The 15,700-nt window shown below is 27.1% G+C and overlaps 2 protein-coding genes across 38 annotated transcripts in view; one reads left to right on the top strand and one right to left on the bottom strand.

Moving 5' to 3' along the window:
- Window positions 1-8,623, bottom strand: part of LOC129614541 (modifier of mdg4) — a 91,771-nt gene extending 83,148 nt beyond the window's left edge. For 20 of the 37 annotated variants that reach the window (XM_055529224.1, XM_055529218.1, XM_055529228.1 and 17 more), the window contains exons 1-4: window positions 8,416-8,620; window positions 7,696-7,984; window positions 7,497-7,636; window positions 5,959-6,754 (exon numbers count right to left, since the gene is read on the bottom strand). In XM_055529224.1, coding sequence (XP_055385199.1) covers window positions 5,959-6,754; window positions 7,497-7,636; window positions 7,696-7,909 — 1,150 coding nt within the window. In that variant the 5' untranslated portion in view covers window positions 7,910-7,984; window positions 8,416-8,620. Of the gene's footprint in view, window positions 1-5,958; window positions 6,755-7,496; window positions 7,637-7,695; window positions 7,985-8,415 lie in introns of all 37 variants that reach the window. The other 17 variants (XM_055529202.1, XM_055529207.1, XM_055529206.1 and 14 more) reach the window with 4 other exon arrangements.
- A 2,470-nt stretch (window positions 8,624-11,093) lies between these two features.
- LOC129614467 (26S proteasome non-ATPase regulatory subunit 6) lies at window positions 11,094-12,555 on the top strand. The gene is made up of 2 exons (XM_055529064.1): window positions 11,094-11,753; window positions 11,814-12,555. The coding sequence occupies exons 1-2, from the start codon at window positions 11,211-11,213 to the stop codon at window positions 12,438-12,440; spliced, it is 1,170 nt and encodes a 389-aa protein (XP_055385039.1). The 5' UTR covers window positions 11,094-11,210; the 3' UTR covers window positions 12,441-12,555.
- The last annotated feature ends 3,145 nt before the right edge of the window (window positions 12,556-15,700 follow it).

Raw genomic sequence — 15,700 nt, 5'->3', positions numbered from 1 at the left:
TTCAAACTAAAAAAAATTTTCAGTGTATGTATATATTTATATTTTTAAATAATAAAAAATGTCATTTGCATTATGGTTTACGAATTCATTTCATTCCGGTAGTGATGAAATTAAAAAAAACAACAACAATTAAGGATCGAAAGATTTAAGATTAGCGTAAGCTCTAATCCAATGCATTTGCCAAATTTTTTCTAGTAAATTAGTTGCAAACATTTTATTTTATACACAGATTTATAAACTATTACAGACTTCCAAAGAAGGCCTTTGTATATTTACTGAATATATTTGAGGGGAAAATGAGTACACGTAAAAGGCGTTCTTTGTCATGAAATTTCCAATTCTTCAAATTTATAAATACTTTCACACTAAAAACAAAAATTAAATTATATATTTTATGACTTGGTTTATGTATAAAATTAATTTTTTTATGATTTTGTTAAATTGTTTTGTTTTAACTTGCATTTTTAGTGTATCCTTCTTTCTTGTCACTTGTAAATACTTTTCGACAAAAAACTTCGTTTCACTACATGTCTCGCATCAGAACGACAACTGGAATATGGCTGAATATCAAATTCAAGTCGTAACGACAATTGTCGCTCTACTTCGACAACTAGAATAAGGCTCAGTATCAATAATGCGCTTACGATGTAAACTTTACAAAGTATCACGTCCCAAAATGTTTAGTACAAACTCTTGACATTGTATGTACACTTTTCTAAAATGCGTTCTATACGTAGTGGAGACGTAAAATAAAAGTAAATTGGGTTTCGAAAAAATCGAGCAGGCTTTCTTTAACATGTCATATAAACTTTGCCAGAAATAACCAATTAAATAAATAAGCATTTATTTGCAGCAATAAAGTGCTAGTTAAGTTTTTTTTTTCCAAAATACAGCATAAAAATGCTATGTATTTGTTCGTGTAGTAACTTTTGTTGAAAATTAACTAAATGAATTAATTTTTGTTGAAACTTTAAATTAAAATTTTCAAACAAACGTCAAAGTATGTATTAATATTGTAATTGTATTGCGAAACGTATTCATTTTTTAATTATTGTTGTACTTAAAAATAACAAAATTTCTTTTTGTGTTAGTTTTCTTGATTATTTTCTCGAAATAGAATTTTTCACTATTTGACAGAAAATATTACAACTGTCAATATCCGCAAATTCTTTAACGTCAAAATTTTGATTTTAGTCTGCAAACTGTCTGAAACTAAAACTTTTACGGACAGAAATCTAGTAAACTTTTTACCCGTAATTGACTTTGAATTTTGATCATCCGTAAACGTCAAAACAAAAAAAAATTTTTTTTTAGATTTAAAATAATTTTATACTTACATATTAAAAATTAACAATAAAAATATTTTTTATATTATTTTTAACGTAATGATAGTCACTCAACACATGAAATTTATTTACTGAATTACTACGTCAGACTGTCTGCATGTAAAAAAAAAAATCTACAATTTTGACGCTTAATTGACTTTTTTTAAACGTTTAAGAATTTAAACTTTGACTGAGAGTAAAAACGTAGTAGAGTATCCGTAAACTCAGACAACTCAGATTTTGTAAAATTTGACGTTTAAGAATTTACCCTATATTGCGTAAGTATCACATTATTGTGTTTGCGAAAATCTATATATGTATTAATTTATTTAAATAATTATTCTTGGCAACATTCGTGACATGTATAAGAGCGATTTTTTCGATACCCGCTTTACTTTTAACGTAAAGAACGCATTTAGGAAGTGTACATGTCAGGAGCTTTTACTAAACTTTTTGGAACGTAACCGCAAATTCTTTAACGTCAAAATTTTGATTTTAGTCTGCAAACTGTCTGAAACTAAAACTTTTACGGACAGAAATCTAGTAAACTTTTTACCCGTAATTGACTTTGAATTTTGATCATCCGTAAACGTCAAAACAAAAAAAAATTTTTTTTTAGATTTAAAATAATTTTATACTTACATATTAAAAATTAACAATAAAAATATTTTTTATATTATTTTTAACGTAATGATAGTCACTCAACACATTAAATTTATTTACTGAATTACTACGTCAGACTGTCTGCATGTAAAAAAAAAAATCTACAATTTTGACGCTTAATTGACTTTTTTTAAACGTTTAAGAATTTAAACTTTGACTGAGAGTAAAAACGTAGTAGAGTATCCGTAAACTCAGACAACTCAGATTTTGTAAAATTTGACGTTTAAGAATTTACCATAATACTTTGCTATAGTTTACGTTGTAAGATTTATTTTCTATTAAAGTCACGTATTATTTTTTATTAAAGTAAATTTTCATTATTAGTCACGTAATTTTGGTTTTTTTTTTTCTTCAAGTTTATTTAACAATTTTATTCTCTAATTCATTGCAAATCCTTCCGCAAACGCAATTCCGAGACCGTTATTATGATCGGCGAAGCGATTGAAATTTACAACCAACTGTAAAACATGGGAAAGGAGCTGGAATTTGAAATTCGGCTAGAATTTTGATTAATAGTGGTACTATTAATTAAAATAAATACATTGACATTTTAAAGGCAAATTTAAAAAGTGCTGATCGCTTGAAAATCAAAAAAAGCTTTGAATTTTACCAGGAAAATTACCCCAACCACATTATTTATAAGATTCAACTATGGTCACTTTACAATAGTCCAAAAATTTTACAAACATCTTCCATCTCCCGATATCAATCCATTAGAAAATTTATAGCAAGAATTAGAAAAATCGGGTTTTCGTTTATTTTATAATAGTTCTAACTTGTAGTACGTTCAAATTCACGCTGCACACTAAAAATATTGATCGCTCGGAAATTACTGGCTGCAATAAAGTGCGTTCGGAAATTCAATCCGCAATAAATTAATGTAGCGCAGACCTTTAGTATAAATTTTATTGCTGCCTCAAAAATTTTATTTTCTTAATTTAAAATTCACAAATTTTAAAATGGCAGATTTAAATATTGAAGCGTGTTAAAGTTTTGTTTAAGTCTTTTAATCTTATTTCTTTATTTTGCAGTGGAAGGCGAAAAGCATTGGAACATAATTTCATAAACAATGCCATTCATGTTATTATACGATAGATTACACTAAGTCCTCGAGATACGACATTTTTGATTCCAGAAATTTATGTCGTAACTCGAATTGTCGTTTGAGGAAAAAAAATGTATGGAAACAAAAAGTGAACTAGACAAACTGTTTTATAAAATAATTGATCTTTTTTTTTTTTAAAAAGGTAACAAAGTTTGAAAAAACAACAAAATATAATAACAAAACCAAAAAAATTCAATTTTGTAACAAAAATAAATAAAATAAAATCTGATTAAGTTGATATTTTATCACTTCAATTCATAATCTTAACTACTAACTAGAATTTTTAACAAAAAAAAGAATTCATTATTGAAGTATGTGCTTTAGTTTTGTCTTAACTAGATTCGGTATAGATTTTTATTCAAAAAACAGTAAAATCTGTCAAAAAAACAATTTTTTTTTTAAATTTTCAATGCCGTATTAGGAACAATGTCGTAAGCCGAATAAAAATGATCCAAATTTATATCATGTCGTAACTCGAAATGTCATATCTCGAGGACTTAGTGTATTTAGAAGTTCCAGAACTTTTAGACTGCAAAAAAAAAAAAAAAAAAAAAAAAAAAAAAAAAAAAAAAAAAAAAAAAATTAGTTAGTTTTTGCATACTGTTTAACGCTGCAACTTAGAAATTTTAGTTCTAATGCAGAACTTTCAATGCAGCGGGCATAAACGAAAACTCCCAAACGACTTTGAAAACAAATATCCAGTGCAAGCACTCTTTAAGCTAAATTACTTGAAGAATGCAATTAAATAACGCCCGAAATTACAAAGCTTGTTGAATCGATTAAAATGTGTCATTGGGAATAAAACCCATTCGAAAAGATAATAGATTAGAATTAAATAAAGTTTGAAAAAACTATTAAAATTTTTAAAAAATATCTTTCACATTTTGTTTTTGAAGTTATATTAAAATAACGTTACTGTACGAATACGAGTGGGAAACACTATAATTTTTTTTATTGAATATTATAGCATTTATAGTGATATAATGAAAAAATCTAAACTAACCAAAAGCAATTCGAGCAGCATTTAAATAAATTAATGTATCATAGCTTTAAAAGGTAATTCGTTTCACATAGTCGACCATTCGGCTCGTTAAGGCATTCGCTTCACCCATCATAATAAGCAAAATTTATGTACATTATATATATATGTATATTTACACATCTATAAAAATATGTATATACATACATATATATATATATATATATATATATATATATACATATACGTACAATCAGTCAATCAATTTCCGAACCCCTCCATACAAACTTGAAACTTATTTTTGATTTACTTTCTGAGTTTGATATATACTAGGTCGAACAAACGAAATGTCACAAAATATTCTTTGATGTACTTAAATTGTAAAAAGCGTTGTTATACGAGGAATTAGTGTAATTTGATTAGCGTAAAAATGTATACCTACCTTCATATAAACTATAAACAAAAAAAAAAATTGAAAAGAATTTATGTTCTTTTCACTCCAGATAAATTGAATTGCTCGCCATAATATTTCAATTTCACTGCTTAATTGACTATTTTTTAATTGTATGTATATCTTAAGCATTATTTAAGTTTTATATCTTCTTTATGAAATTTAAAACTTAACGCACTTGAACACGTTTTTTTTTTTAATTTATCAACATATATTAAAAAATTACACTATGTTGTTACAGAACCCAACTACCATAACTTCATCACTTAAGTTCTTTTCGATTAAAAAAAATTATTTTGTTTCTGCGAATTATGAATGCGTTTATTTCATAATGTGTACCGAAAATCAAAATTAAAAGCTACTTGTCAATCTTAGTAGAACAAAAAAAATTTTGTCAACAAATGTAATTTGGAATTAAAACTATAAGTTGACATTAGTTGCAATAAATCGTTCAAAAAATTTTAATTGTTTGTTTTAAATATAAAAATTTCATTTTAAAAATTGTACATAAAATGTTGTACCCACCTTTATAAATATGCGTACCAGCTTTCATCCAAAATTATTTGTACTTTTCGTTTTTAAAAGAGTATAAAGTGTTTTTTAAAGTTTTTTTTTTTTAATTTTCAAATCACTTTCACTATATTTTATCGAATCAATTTAGATGCAAAACTTCTGTAACTTTTTTAAATAAAAATACCGCCTTTGGTTAAAAATCGAATTCCAAATAGAATTTCAAAATAAGAATTTACAAAATTACATTTCGTTACAAAAAATTAATTGATTTTACATTTAATTTTTAATACATACTTACCATCATTGATTGCTAAATTAAATATCAAATCAATCGGATACAATTAATAAAGTTTTGCTACTAAATTTTAATCGAAAACTCACTATACTCAGAATAATTGATTTGTTGGAGAATAAATTCCATTTAACTAAAATTCATTTATTCTCAACCATAATAAACTTTTCCACGCGATTATATACCCGATTCCCGACTTCATACTTTAAAGTTATAATAAAATTATGTATTTGTATATAAAATGTAAAACTGTAATATAAAAATTTCTAAGTTTTGCTTGGAAAATTGTTAAATAAATTTCTATTGTTTTGTTTAAGGATAAAATCTCAATGCTATTTGCTTTTACTAATTTTAAAATTTTTTTTTTGTTCTTTTTCCATTTTACCTTAGAAATTTTTCTTGAGGGTAAATTTAATTTTGTAATGAATATTGAGTTTAAAGATGTGAAAAATGCTTTGCTTCATTTTAAATTAACAGGCATACAATATAAATAGTTCTTTTTTGGAGTATACATATACAGCATGTGTATGTAAATGTAATATCCTCAATAGTTATTACAATGAATTAAATAACAATATGTATATTACCCCCGGACTAATACTAAATTCCTATTGAATATTGCCAACTAACCTTGTGCTTCAGTTGCAGATTGATCACCTGCATCACTAACATAAGATTCCGAAAACGATGGTTGCTGTTGTTTTATTGTTGATGTTGTAGCTTGCACAGCCGTACCTGTTCCACTACCACCAACATTAGCACCAGTTTCATCATTTTCAGTAAAATAACTTTCATCATATTTCATATCACCATAAGAATCATCTTCAACGTATGTAGCTTCTTGTTCAACTGTCTCTACATCACCCCCCGCATCTTCAGCATATTCTGGCTCTGATTTTGTTGGTAATTCTATTGGTAAGTCTATAAATTCAGTTTCATTATTTGTTTTACTCTCCGTTACAGTTTGAACTGTAATTTGTGTTGGTTCACTTGCTTCTAAAGGATCTGGTTGTTGTACAAGTTTAGTTCTTTTTACGGTGTGAGGTGTAATACTTTTTTGGGCAACACGTTTTTGAGCCGAAACTACTGTTTGGGGCTGTATTTGAACTGTTTGTGTTTGGTGCTGTTGGGTTTGTTGTTGGGTTTGTGTTTGCTGTTGCTGTTGTGTTGTTTGAACTTGAACCTGTATGGTTTGTGGTGTAGATGTTGTCAACGGTGCGGTGGAGGTTTGTATAACTATTTGAGTAGCCTTTTCTACATCACTATCATCAGTTTCTATTTTATATTGTTGAGTTTGAGCCTGTGTTCTCGTCCTCGCTTTGGGCCTTGGTAATGATGTCGTCACGGTTTGTTGCGCTTGTGCAGGTATTTGTTGTGGAGCAGGGGTTGATGGTTTGGCCGGAGATTGTGAGGGTGCAGGATCTCCCTATAAATGAAAAAAAGGTTTTGGTTTTTATATCTATTAACTTTAGAACTTCTTATACTTTTTTTGATTCGGAATTTTGTAATTTGAATATGCAGACCCATGTATGTATTTATGTAGTACCTTTGAAATAATTTCGATTTACCGGCATGAAATTAGCTAATTTGATTTTTGAAATGATTACATTTATAAGAAACTATAAAAAAATTAGAAATTGGTAGACTGAAGGGAAATTAAAAATTTATGTATGTACATATGTATACATAAGTACGTATTAAATAAAGCTTAGATATGCGTTGAATAAATATGTATGTGCATGTAAAATTTAAAATATGCAAAATCAATTTATATAAAAGATCAATTTTTAATAATTCCATAACAAGATTGTTCAAAAATAAAATTTTTTTTTAGATAAATTTATCTACGTACATGTTGATTTACATGCCTACACACATTAAAAAAAAAAATTGATGCGTCCCTTAAATTAGACCACCCTAGTGTATAATAACACAAATAAAATCAAAAAGAGATAGCACTATAATTTCAAAGCGGAAAAATATGTAGTAGTAGGTATACTAAATTTTATATTTTGTACTTTTGTAATGAATTTTGCCTATAATGTATATAGAAAAACTTCCCGGGCAAAGAAGTACTAGAATATGTATGTACATCATTTTAATTTTAACCTAAATTCCTTTTGTATATTATACATCTAACCACTGTATTTAAATCAAAATATACTTACGTCTGTTAAACCTTTAATTTGAAGAGCTTCTGCTGTGCTAATAAAGGCGGGTAGTGCATCCTGTTTAACATTAACTTCTCCACAATACATAAATTGAATTAAGTCTTTTAAAGCGCTATGACTAACATCCTTAAGAAATACTAATGGAAAATAAAAAAAAAATTAATATATTTTAATAAAGAAAATTAATATGGCTTACCAAATGCATGTTGATTCGTTGGCATTTGCGTAAACATTTTACGGAAATATGGTGAACATACAGATAAAACAAGACGATGCGCCTTGATAAATTGACCCTCTGCCGCTAATGTTACATCTACTAAATCTCCTCTACATAATGATTCATGAAAACCCGCAGATAAATTACTATTAAAATTATTCCAACATAATGAAAATTGTTCATCGTCCGCCATTTTTACAAATGACGATGAACTTATGAAAAAACTCTTTTATTTTTAATTCTCAATTTGTTTTGTAGCAGAATAGCCCTGTATTGGAAGAAATTGTAAAATTTTTTTTTATAATTTTGATATTATACACAATATTTTATATATGTAAATATGTATATTGTATGTACATCACTTCTAACTTAAATGGCGTCCTTTTTCTCAACTTAAATCGATAATGGCAGACATCGCTTATCGATTTATAAATTTTCACGTTAATTAAATATTGTAATTTTCTTTATTTTATAATACTATTTACACATTTATATCTGACATCCTGCAACAATTTCTGTTTATATTTTGATAGAAATTACTTTTCAGCCAAAAATTTTGGGAAATTTTTTCGATGTGACGCCATTTTCGATTTTCGTGAAAATAAATCTCCGAATTTTCAAATTTTTAAAATAATACAGAAACCTCATTGGTACTGTATTTGTATTTCATTTTTTTTGAATAAAAAAACCAAAACTCACCAAAACTTAAAAGCTTGTTTATTTCAATTAAATTTTAATTATTTGATATAATTATAATTTTTATTAAATAAAAAAAAAAAATTTCTTTAATTTTAACTCCTTTCTAACACAACTTTCTTCTCTTAATACAGAAATAGAAATAACTAGAAATGAAAAACCGAGCGAAATTCGCTGTTATCCGAAAATTGGCTTGGCTTCTTGTGATGTTGCTAAACGCTTTTGCTTTTTTGAATTTTTATAGTAAACTACAAATTCTCCTTTATAATATGACTTTATGAACTAGTACAATCCAGTGTTGTCAGATTTGTTTCTCGAAAATTCTACCACAAAGTTTTAATTTCCCATTTCGCATTTTGTAATGTTCTACTTTTCTATTGATTTTTCCTACAATAAATAAAACGTGTACAATTGGTATAACGAAAATTTGTATTAATACATAAAACTTCTATTTATAAAATAACAAATTAAAATATCTTTTTGTAAACAATAAAAAAAGAACAGGTTGACATCATTAAGTAAAAAAAAAAACCGAAACAAATAAAATTACATAAAATGTATCAACTATATAATTCGAAATTAATCATCAAAATTTTAATGTTTAGTAAAAATTCATTTCTTTTTATATTCTTTTTAGTGTATTGCACCATTTTGATAATGCGAATAATAGCTGAATTTACTCAACTTCAAACAGATTACCAAAAATAGTGAAAATTTATTAATGCCTTTTTTTAAAAATTTTAAAAAATTTTTTAGGATTTTAGGTAGCGTTTACACATCTAGCAAAGTTTGATGATTTTATTTGATTGGATGGAAATTTGATGTGAAAACGTTCAATCAAATCAAGGAAAATCGAATGAGAAAAATAGAGTCGTGTATAATTCTTATTAACTTTTTTTCAGAAATAAAAAAAAAATAGCAAGAATGTATTTTTCTCCATCGTTTTCTCGTTTGATTGATGTGTAAATGTTACCTTATAGGAAATTTGTTTTAAAACTTTGAATTTTAATTTATCGACAATGATACATTGCTATCAATAAATCAATCCACCTTTTTCTTTCTTCTTTACCAAAATTTTCATTTTTGAATCTTAAAAAATTTTTATATTTATTTCAACATTGGTTATTAAAAAGTGATTTTTTTTGTATATATGTGTATTTAAAAAAATTTTTGAAGAGAATATAAAATAAAAGTAGATAATCTGATAAAAAGCAGGCGAATTTTTTAAAAATAAAAAAATCAAAACATATTTCTTCCATTACAGAAATGCATTAATATTTTTTTTCCTTTTCCCTACAATTAACTAAAGCTGCAATTGACAATTTATATTTAAAGTTCCAACAGACACAAATTTTTCCAAGTTTTTTATTTTAGAAAATTCGGTTTTAATTTAAAAAAAAATAATTAAGTACTAAATTTGAATAAAATTTGAAAGCACCAAAACCACTACTGAAAAAAGTTCAAAATCATATTTTTGTTATGTGAAGATCAAATTATCAGGAAATTTCAAAACATATTAAATTTGCTAAACATTTGCAATAAACAAACTAAAGATTTCAAATTTACGAAAACGGGATATTTGAAATTATTTTACCGAAACGAACAATGCTAATTTTCTCCTATTCAGTTTTTATTCATGCAACTTTAAAAATTTGGAAAGTACTTTTAGTTTGACAATAAATTCATCGTTATTTCGTTGCGAAAATGATCCACGGGTATGTCTTAGATGTGAAAATTTCCGCGAGACGAATTCGATTGGCCTTGGAAGATATCATTATGCTCCACTATATCACTTTTTTGTTGAAGATAAGATTGTTGGTATCAAATGGTCCCCGTAAGCGATTCTCCCAGAAGATATTAAGAAGTTGAATGCCTGAATTCAAAATACGTTAAATCGTCAATCACTTCCATATCGTTTGAAAGAAAAATTCGATTCTTCTATTTTACTTGAATATTCGCCGATATTTCTTGCAGGCAATATCGCATTTTTTTTCGCTTGTACGTAATTAACCAGAATCATGTAAAATTAAACAACAATTTTGTAAATTATAATTTAATGTGAGCAAATAATCTGTAATTTGATCACATCGAAATTGTAGCATATTATTATATAGTAAAGATTAGCGGATCTTACAAAATCTTAATTTGAATCTAGGACGATAAAACCTGATGACGGTTTATGTACCAGACCGAATTTATCTCAGACTTTTCGTCAAAAATTGACTACGAATTGCTACGAAAGTTCTAACCAAAATAAAAATCAGTTGATCAATTTGTTGTCGCCATTTTACTTTCAAAAAAATTGACAGCAAATCTGGTGAATATAGAGTAAGTTCTATACATATTTGCTTTCAGATAAAGTCTGCAGTGAAAAAGGTTTTACATATACGGTTTTTAACAGACTCAGATTAAATCGTGCAAATTATTTACTTTCTTTTAGATTTACGTATAACTTATAATAATGTTATTTCATAAGTTAAATGATTTTTTCTTTTTCGAGAATTGAATAAAAAATTATTTAGTTTGTGTTGTCAGTTCGCAATTAAATTAATGACGGCTAATACGTGTAGTCATCTAAACGTATTAGCTTAAAAATTTTTTACAGAAAATTAATTTTATGTGGCAGCTTTGTTCACATATAGCGTCTTTGTTCAAGATGATTTTGCTGGATTTTGACATTTAATAGACAATTTGACAAACTTAACTCGATAAAACTAATTTGTAATAAGTAGTAATACACTATTTAGTGAGTTTACTTGAATTATTGGTGAAAATTTATTGTTAATTATTGTAAAGAGATGCCTATAGAAAATTTGGAGGAAGATGGGTTGGAGAAAAATCCAAATTTGGAACTGGCACAAGTTAAATTTTTGCTGTCTTTACCGGAACATCAACATGACAAAGCATTAAAAACCAAGTTGTCTGAGGCTATTATAGCTGAAAACATGGCACCATGGTACGAACAAGTTTGTAAAGAATTAAATTGGCCTCTAGATAAAACTTTACTGAGTCGTATGCAAGAAGAAAATAGAAAAAAGTTAGAAGAATTAGATGCAGCCATCGAAGATGCAGAAAAAAATTTGGGGGAAATGGAAGTGCGAGAAGCTAATTTGAAAAAATCGGAGTATTTATGTCGTATTGGAGATAAAGCCGCTGCAGAAACCGCTTTTAGGAAAACTTATGAAAAAACAGTATCCTTAGGACATCGTCTGGACATAGTTTTCCACTTAATTCGTATAGGATTATTTTATTTAGACCATGACCTCATCACAAGAAATATTGAAAAGGCAAAATACTTAATAGAAGAAGGAGGAGACTGGGATAGACGTAATCGGCTTAAGGTAATTTGTTTTGGTTATTGCATACATATATTTAAACTCAATCACTGTCTTATCATAAAGGTTTATCAAGGCGTTTACAGCATTGCTGTTAGAGATTTTAAAAGTGCTGCAACCTTCTTTTTAGATACAGTGAGCACTTTCACATCGTACGAGTTGATGGATTATCAAACATTTGTTCGATATACTGTATATGTTGCGATGATAAGTTTACCAAGGAATGAACTTAGAGATAAAGTAATTAAGGGTGCAGAAATTCAAGAGGTTTTGCATTCAACAACGGATGTGAAAAACTATTTGTTCTCGCTATACAGCTGCCAGTACGCGGATTTTTTTAAAAATTTGGCTGAAGTTGAAATTATTCTGCGTAATGACTTCTTAGTTCATCCACATTACCGTTTTTATGTGCGCGAAATGAGAATTTTGGCTTATACACAATTATTAGAGTCATATAGATCCTTAACATTGCAATATATGGCAGAAGCTTTCGGTGTAACAGTAGAATATATTGATCAGGAATTATCTCGTTTTATTGCTGCTGGTAGACTTCATTGCAAAGTTGATCGTGTTGGTGGAATAGTAGAAACAAATCGTCCTGATAATAAAAACTGGCAATATCAAGCTACAATTAAGCAGGGAGATCTTTTACTAAATCGTATTCAAAAACTAAGCCGCGTAATTAACATTTGAAATGAAATCAGAAAAATATTATTGATTGAACTTCTCAATTTTTTCGTAAATAAAAAATATTTAACTTAAAAATAAAGTTTTATTATTATATAACATAATATATTATACATTATTATTTAATCATTTAAAATAATTGAACTTACGTGTGTGCACAAAAAATAGTATGTATTGACTTTTGATTTGATTTAAAAGAATCTAGAGTCTATTATGTTTGGTAGAGTTCTTTTTTATCTGTTGCTGACTATAAAAAAAACATTTAAAGTAAACAAGTTTAACTTATAAAATTTTTAAAAATTTATTAACATTTATCTTAATGAAGTTATGTATGAAATTCTCAAAATAAACTCGAGACAAATTTTTGGTACATACATATGTATATAATTTTTCGATTTCTCTTAGTAAGAAAAATACCTACATAACGCTTGGTATTTTTCAGCTGTTTTACTTTAAATTCACTTGATTTTCAGAAAATTAATTCTTAAAGATTTTATTTTTTTAAGCAATCTTAGAATTATCATTTTATATTATTATGTACAAATATACGCATATATGTATTTATGTGGCTAAAAAACAAACAACTTGCTTTACGGTAGTTTAGCACCTATGTTATGATTATGCTATAGAAATCGGAGTATTACTTAAAATAAAATTATAAAAAACAAGTGTATATTTTTGTACTGATATTAATTAGCTTGTCTTATTTTTGTGATTCCTCTTAAAAAATGTTTCATAAAGAAGTAATGCAGAAAACAAAAAAAAAGAAAGAAATTAGCAAAAAAAAATTTAAACCCATCTTACAAATTAACTTAAAATAAAATACATACATATATTTAAAATATCTACATATGTATGTTATGTGTAAAAAAAGATTATGTAGGCACCTACTTAAAAAAAACAAACAAAAAACACATTAAATACTAATCTCTAAAAGAAGTTGAATTAGGTGATTTTTCAATATTTTTATTGAGCCAAGGGTGGTTGTCATCGTCTTCTTCATTATTGTTGTTGCATGGTTCAGTTGGGCTTGCAATCAATTCGTCATCTCTATATTGATACTCAGTTTTAGATTTTACATCGCAACTATCTCCATCCTCAATTTCCAAATTTTTATCTTCTTTAGTATTAATCTCATTATTTTTGGAATTATTAAAACTTATATTATTGTTATTATTAATTAGATTGTTTTTATGAAAATTTCTACTAAGATGCTGGAGAAAACTTTGATTAATGTCAAATTGTTGTAAATTTAAAGCATTAAAGTTGTTTACTAAATGAGGATTGGATTGGCGTTGAAGTTGTTGTTGGTGGTGATGATGATCATGGTGTTGCTGGAGTTGATGATGATGATGTGGGCCATTGAAACTTTTCATAGCATTTAATATTTTTGTTCTTTGATAATCTTTACGCAAATGTTGCCGTATTTCAGTATGACAATGCTCATTGTTTGTTACAATTATTTCACCAGTGTCTGTTGTTGTCACCCGTGCTTTACAATTATATTTACGTGATAAATTACATTGCCAATATTTTTTATCTTTACGTATGTACTGTATGCCAAATGTATGACCATCGTGTACTAGAAGTGGCTTGCCTCTTTGGCTGAGCATGAATTCAAGTTTACCATGAAACCACTTTTCTCCAGGCGATACTATATTTGTTTAAAACAATTTTTTTTTTGGGAAAATAATTTTAATTGTTAAATAAGTATAAAAGAAGAAATAATGTTAAAAATTAAGATATAATGTTAGTGAGGATGGGTTTTATTCATATTTGTGAAAATGTTAGTGAGTTTAATGATTAAGAAATGTATGTATCAAGTTTCTTCAATCTCCTTTACTTATATATATGTATAATTTTCATATTTTATTTTTTAATAATTCTTAATTAAAGTTGTCTACTCACCTGGATCTAAGGTTTTGTTATGCTTCTGTATAAATATGCATCCGTAGCAAATTTCTATAATTTTTAATTTCTGGCAAATTTTAATGCCCAGTTTAATTTTCAATTTAATACAATATTAATTTTGTTTTAAAAGAATTTTGGAACTTTTTCGCTGGAGTTTTAGTTAAATAAGGTACAATTATCCTATGTCAATGAAATATTTCAGTAATATTAATACATACTACAAACGAGTTTGAGAACAAAATATTTAAAAAAATGTTAAAAATTAAGCAGGTATTCTAAATTGTATTTGAAAATCACGGTTGAGAGTATAGCGCGTGCAAAAAATAAACTGCTACTTGATCCGTATATATTTTTTGCATTTAATTTTACATGCATAAAAAAAAGGACTCAGTTTAAATGCCAACACAAGATATGCCTACTTTTGTATGTACATGTTTGTATAACGTTATATCTGGTTATATATCTCCAAAAATATATACATAGATCTATGAGTTCCTGTGCTGTTTACTGATAAACAAAATTGGCTGTTATAATTTTTATAGCATTACGTTAAGCTACACATTATCCTATTACAAGTTACGCTTCATTATCTTTCGTTACGTTATTGCTTATATTACGTTAAACAAAAAGTTTTTGAACTAAAAAAATTTGATGATGAAATTCACTAAAATATAATTTGTATATATACAAATACAAATCAAAAATAACAAAAATTTTGGAGAAATTTAGAATTCCGATGATTTCGGATTTGAAAAAAATTTTAAACAAAAAAAACACAAAAATTCTGACTTTGACGAGCTTTATCTTGTAAACAAATCAAATTGATTGTGAGAACGAAAATAAAGAACAATCAATCGCATGTGGAACAAGCTCTCGATGGTTACTCTATGTCCCATAGTTCAGAAGTTTTAAACAGGTATATGCAGGAAAAATTTCATACCTTGTTTCAACAGGCTGTATCTCGAAAAAGAGTCTAACTGCAGCCCTCCCCCTCCCCTATCCTTACAATTTTTAGCTGGAAATTGATCAAAGAATCACACCCGAAAACATTTGCATAAAACAATAAGGGAGATTATGTGATCGGCCCAAATATCTCTTGTCGAATTTTAAACGGAAATGCACTTCTTCTTAATAGAGGACGTTAATAAACTTCCTCTTTAAGCAAATTTTCAGCAGGGCGGTCCGTTTGTGTCTGCCTGTTTCTCAATTTTCTCAATTCTCGTGTTTCTCAATTTTGACAAAAGCGATTGTAATGAAATTTTTAATTTAAGTTTTCTTTGGCCAATAAACTTTTAAGATATCTTAAGTCTGAACAACTAAAACTATTACGCGCCAGATTTAAATTTTGGATTAAA

Source organism: Condylostylus longicornis, unplaced genomic scaffold (assembly GCF_029603195.1).
Source record: "Condylostylus longicornis isolate FDR11 unplaced genomic scaffold, ASM2960319v2 ptg000110l, whole genome shotgun sequence".
Taxonomy (NCBI): domain Eukaryota; kingdom Metazoa; phylum Arthropoda; class Insecta; order Diptera; family Dolichopodidae; genus Condylostylus; species Condylostylus longicornis.
Note: the sequence above shows the minus strand (reverse complement) of the source record. Positions and strands in the feature narration are given on the sequence as shown.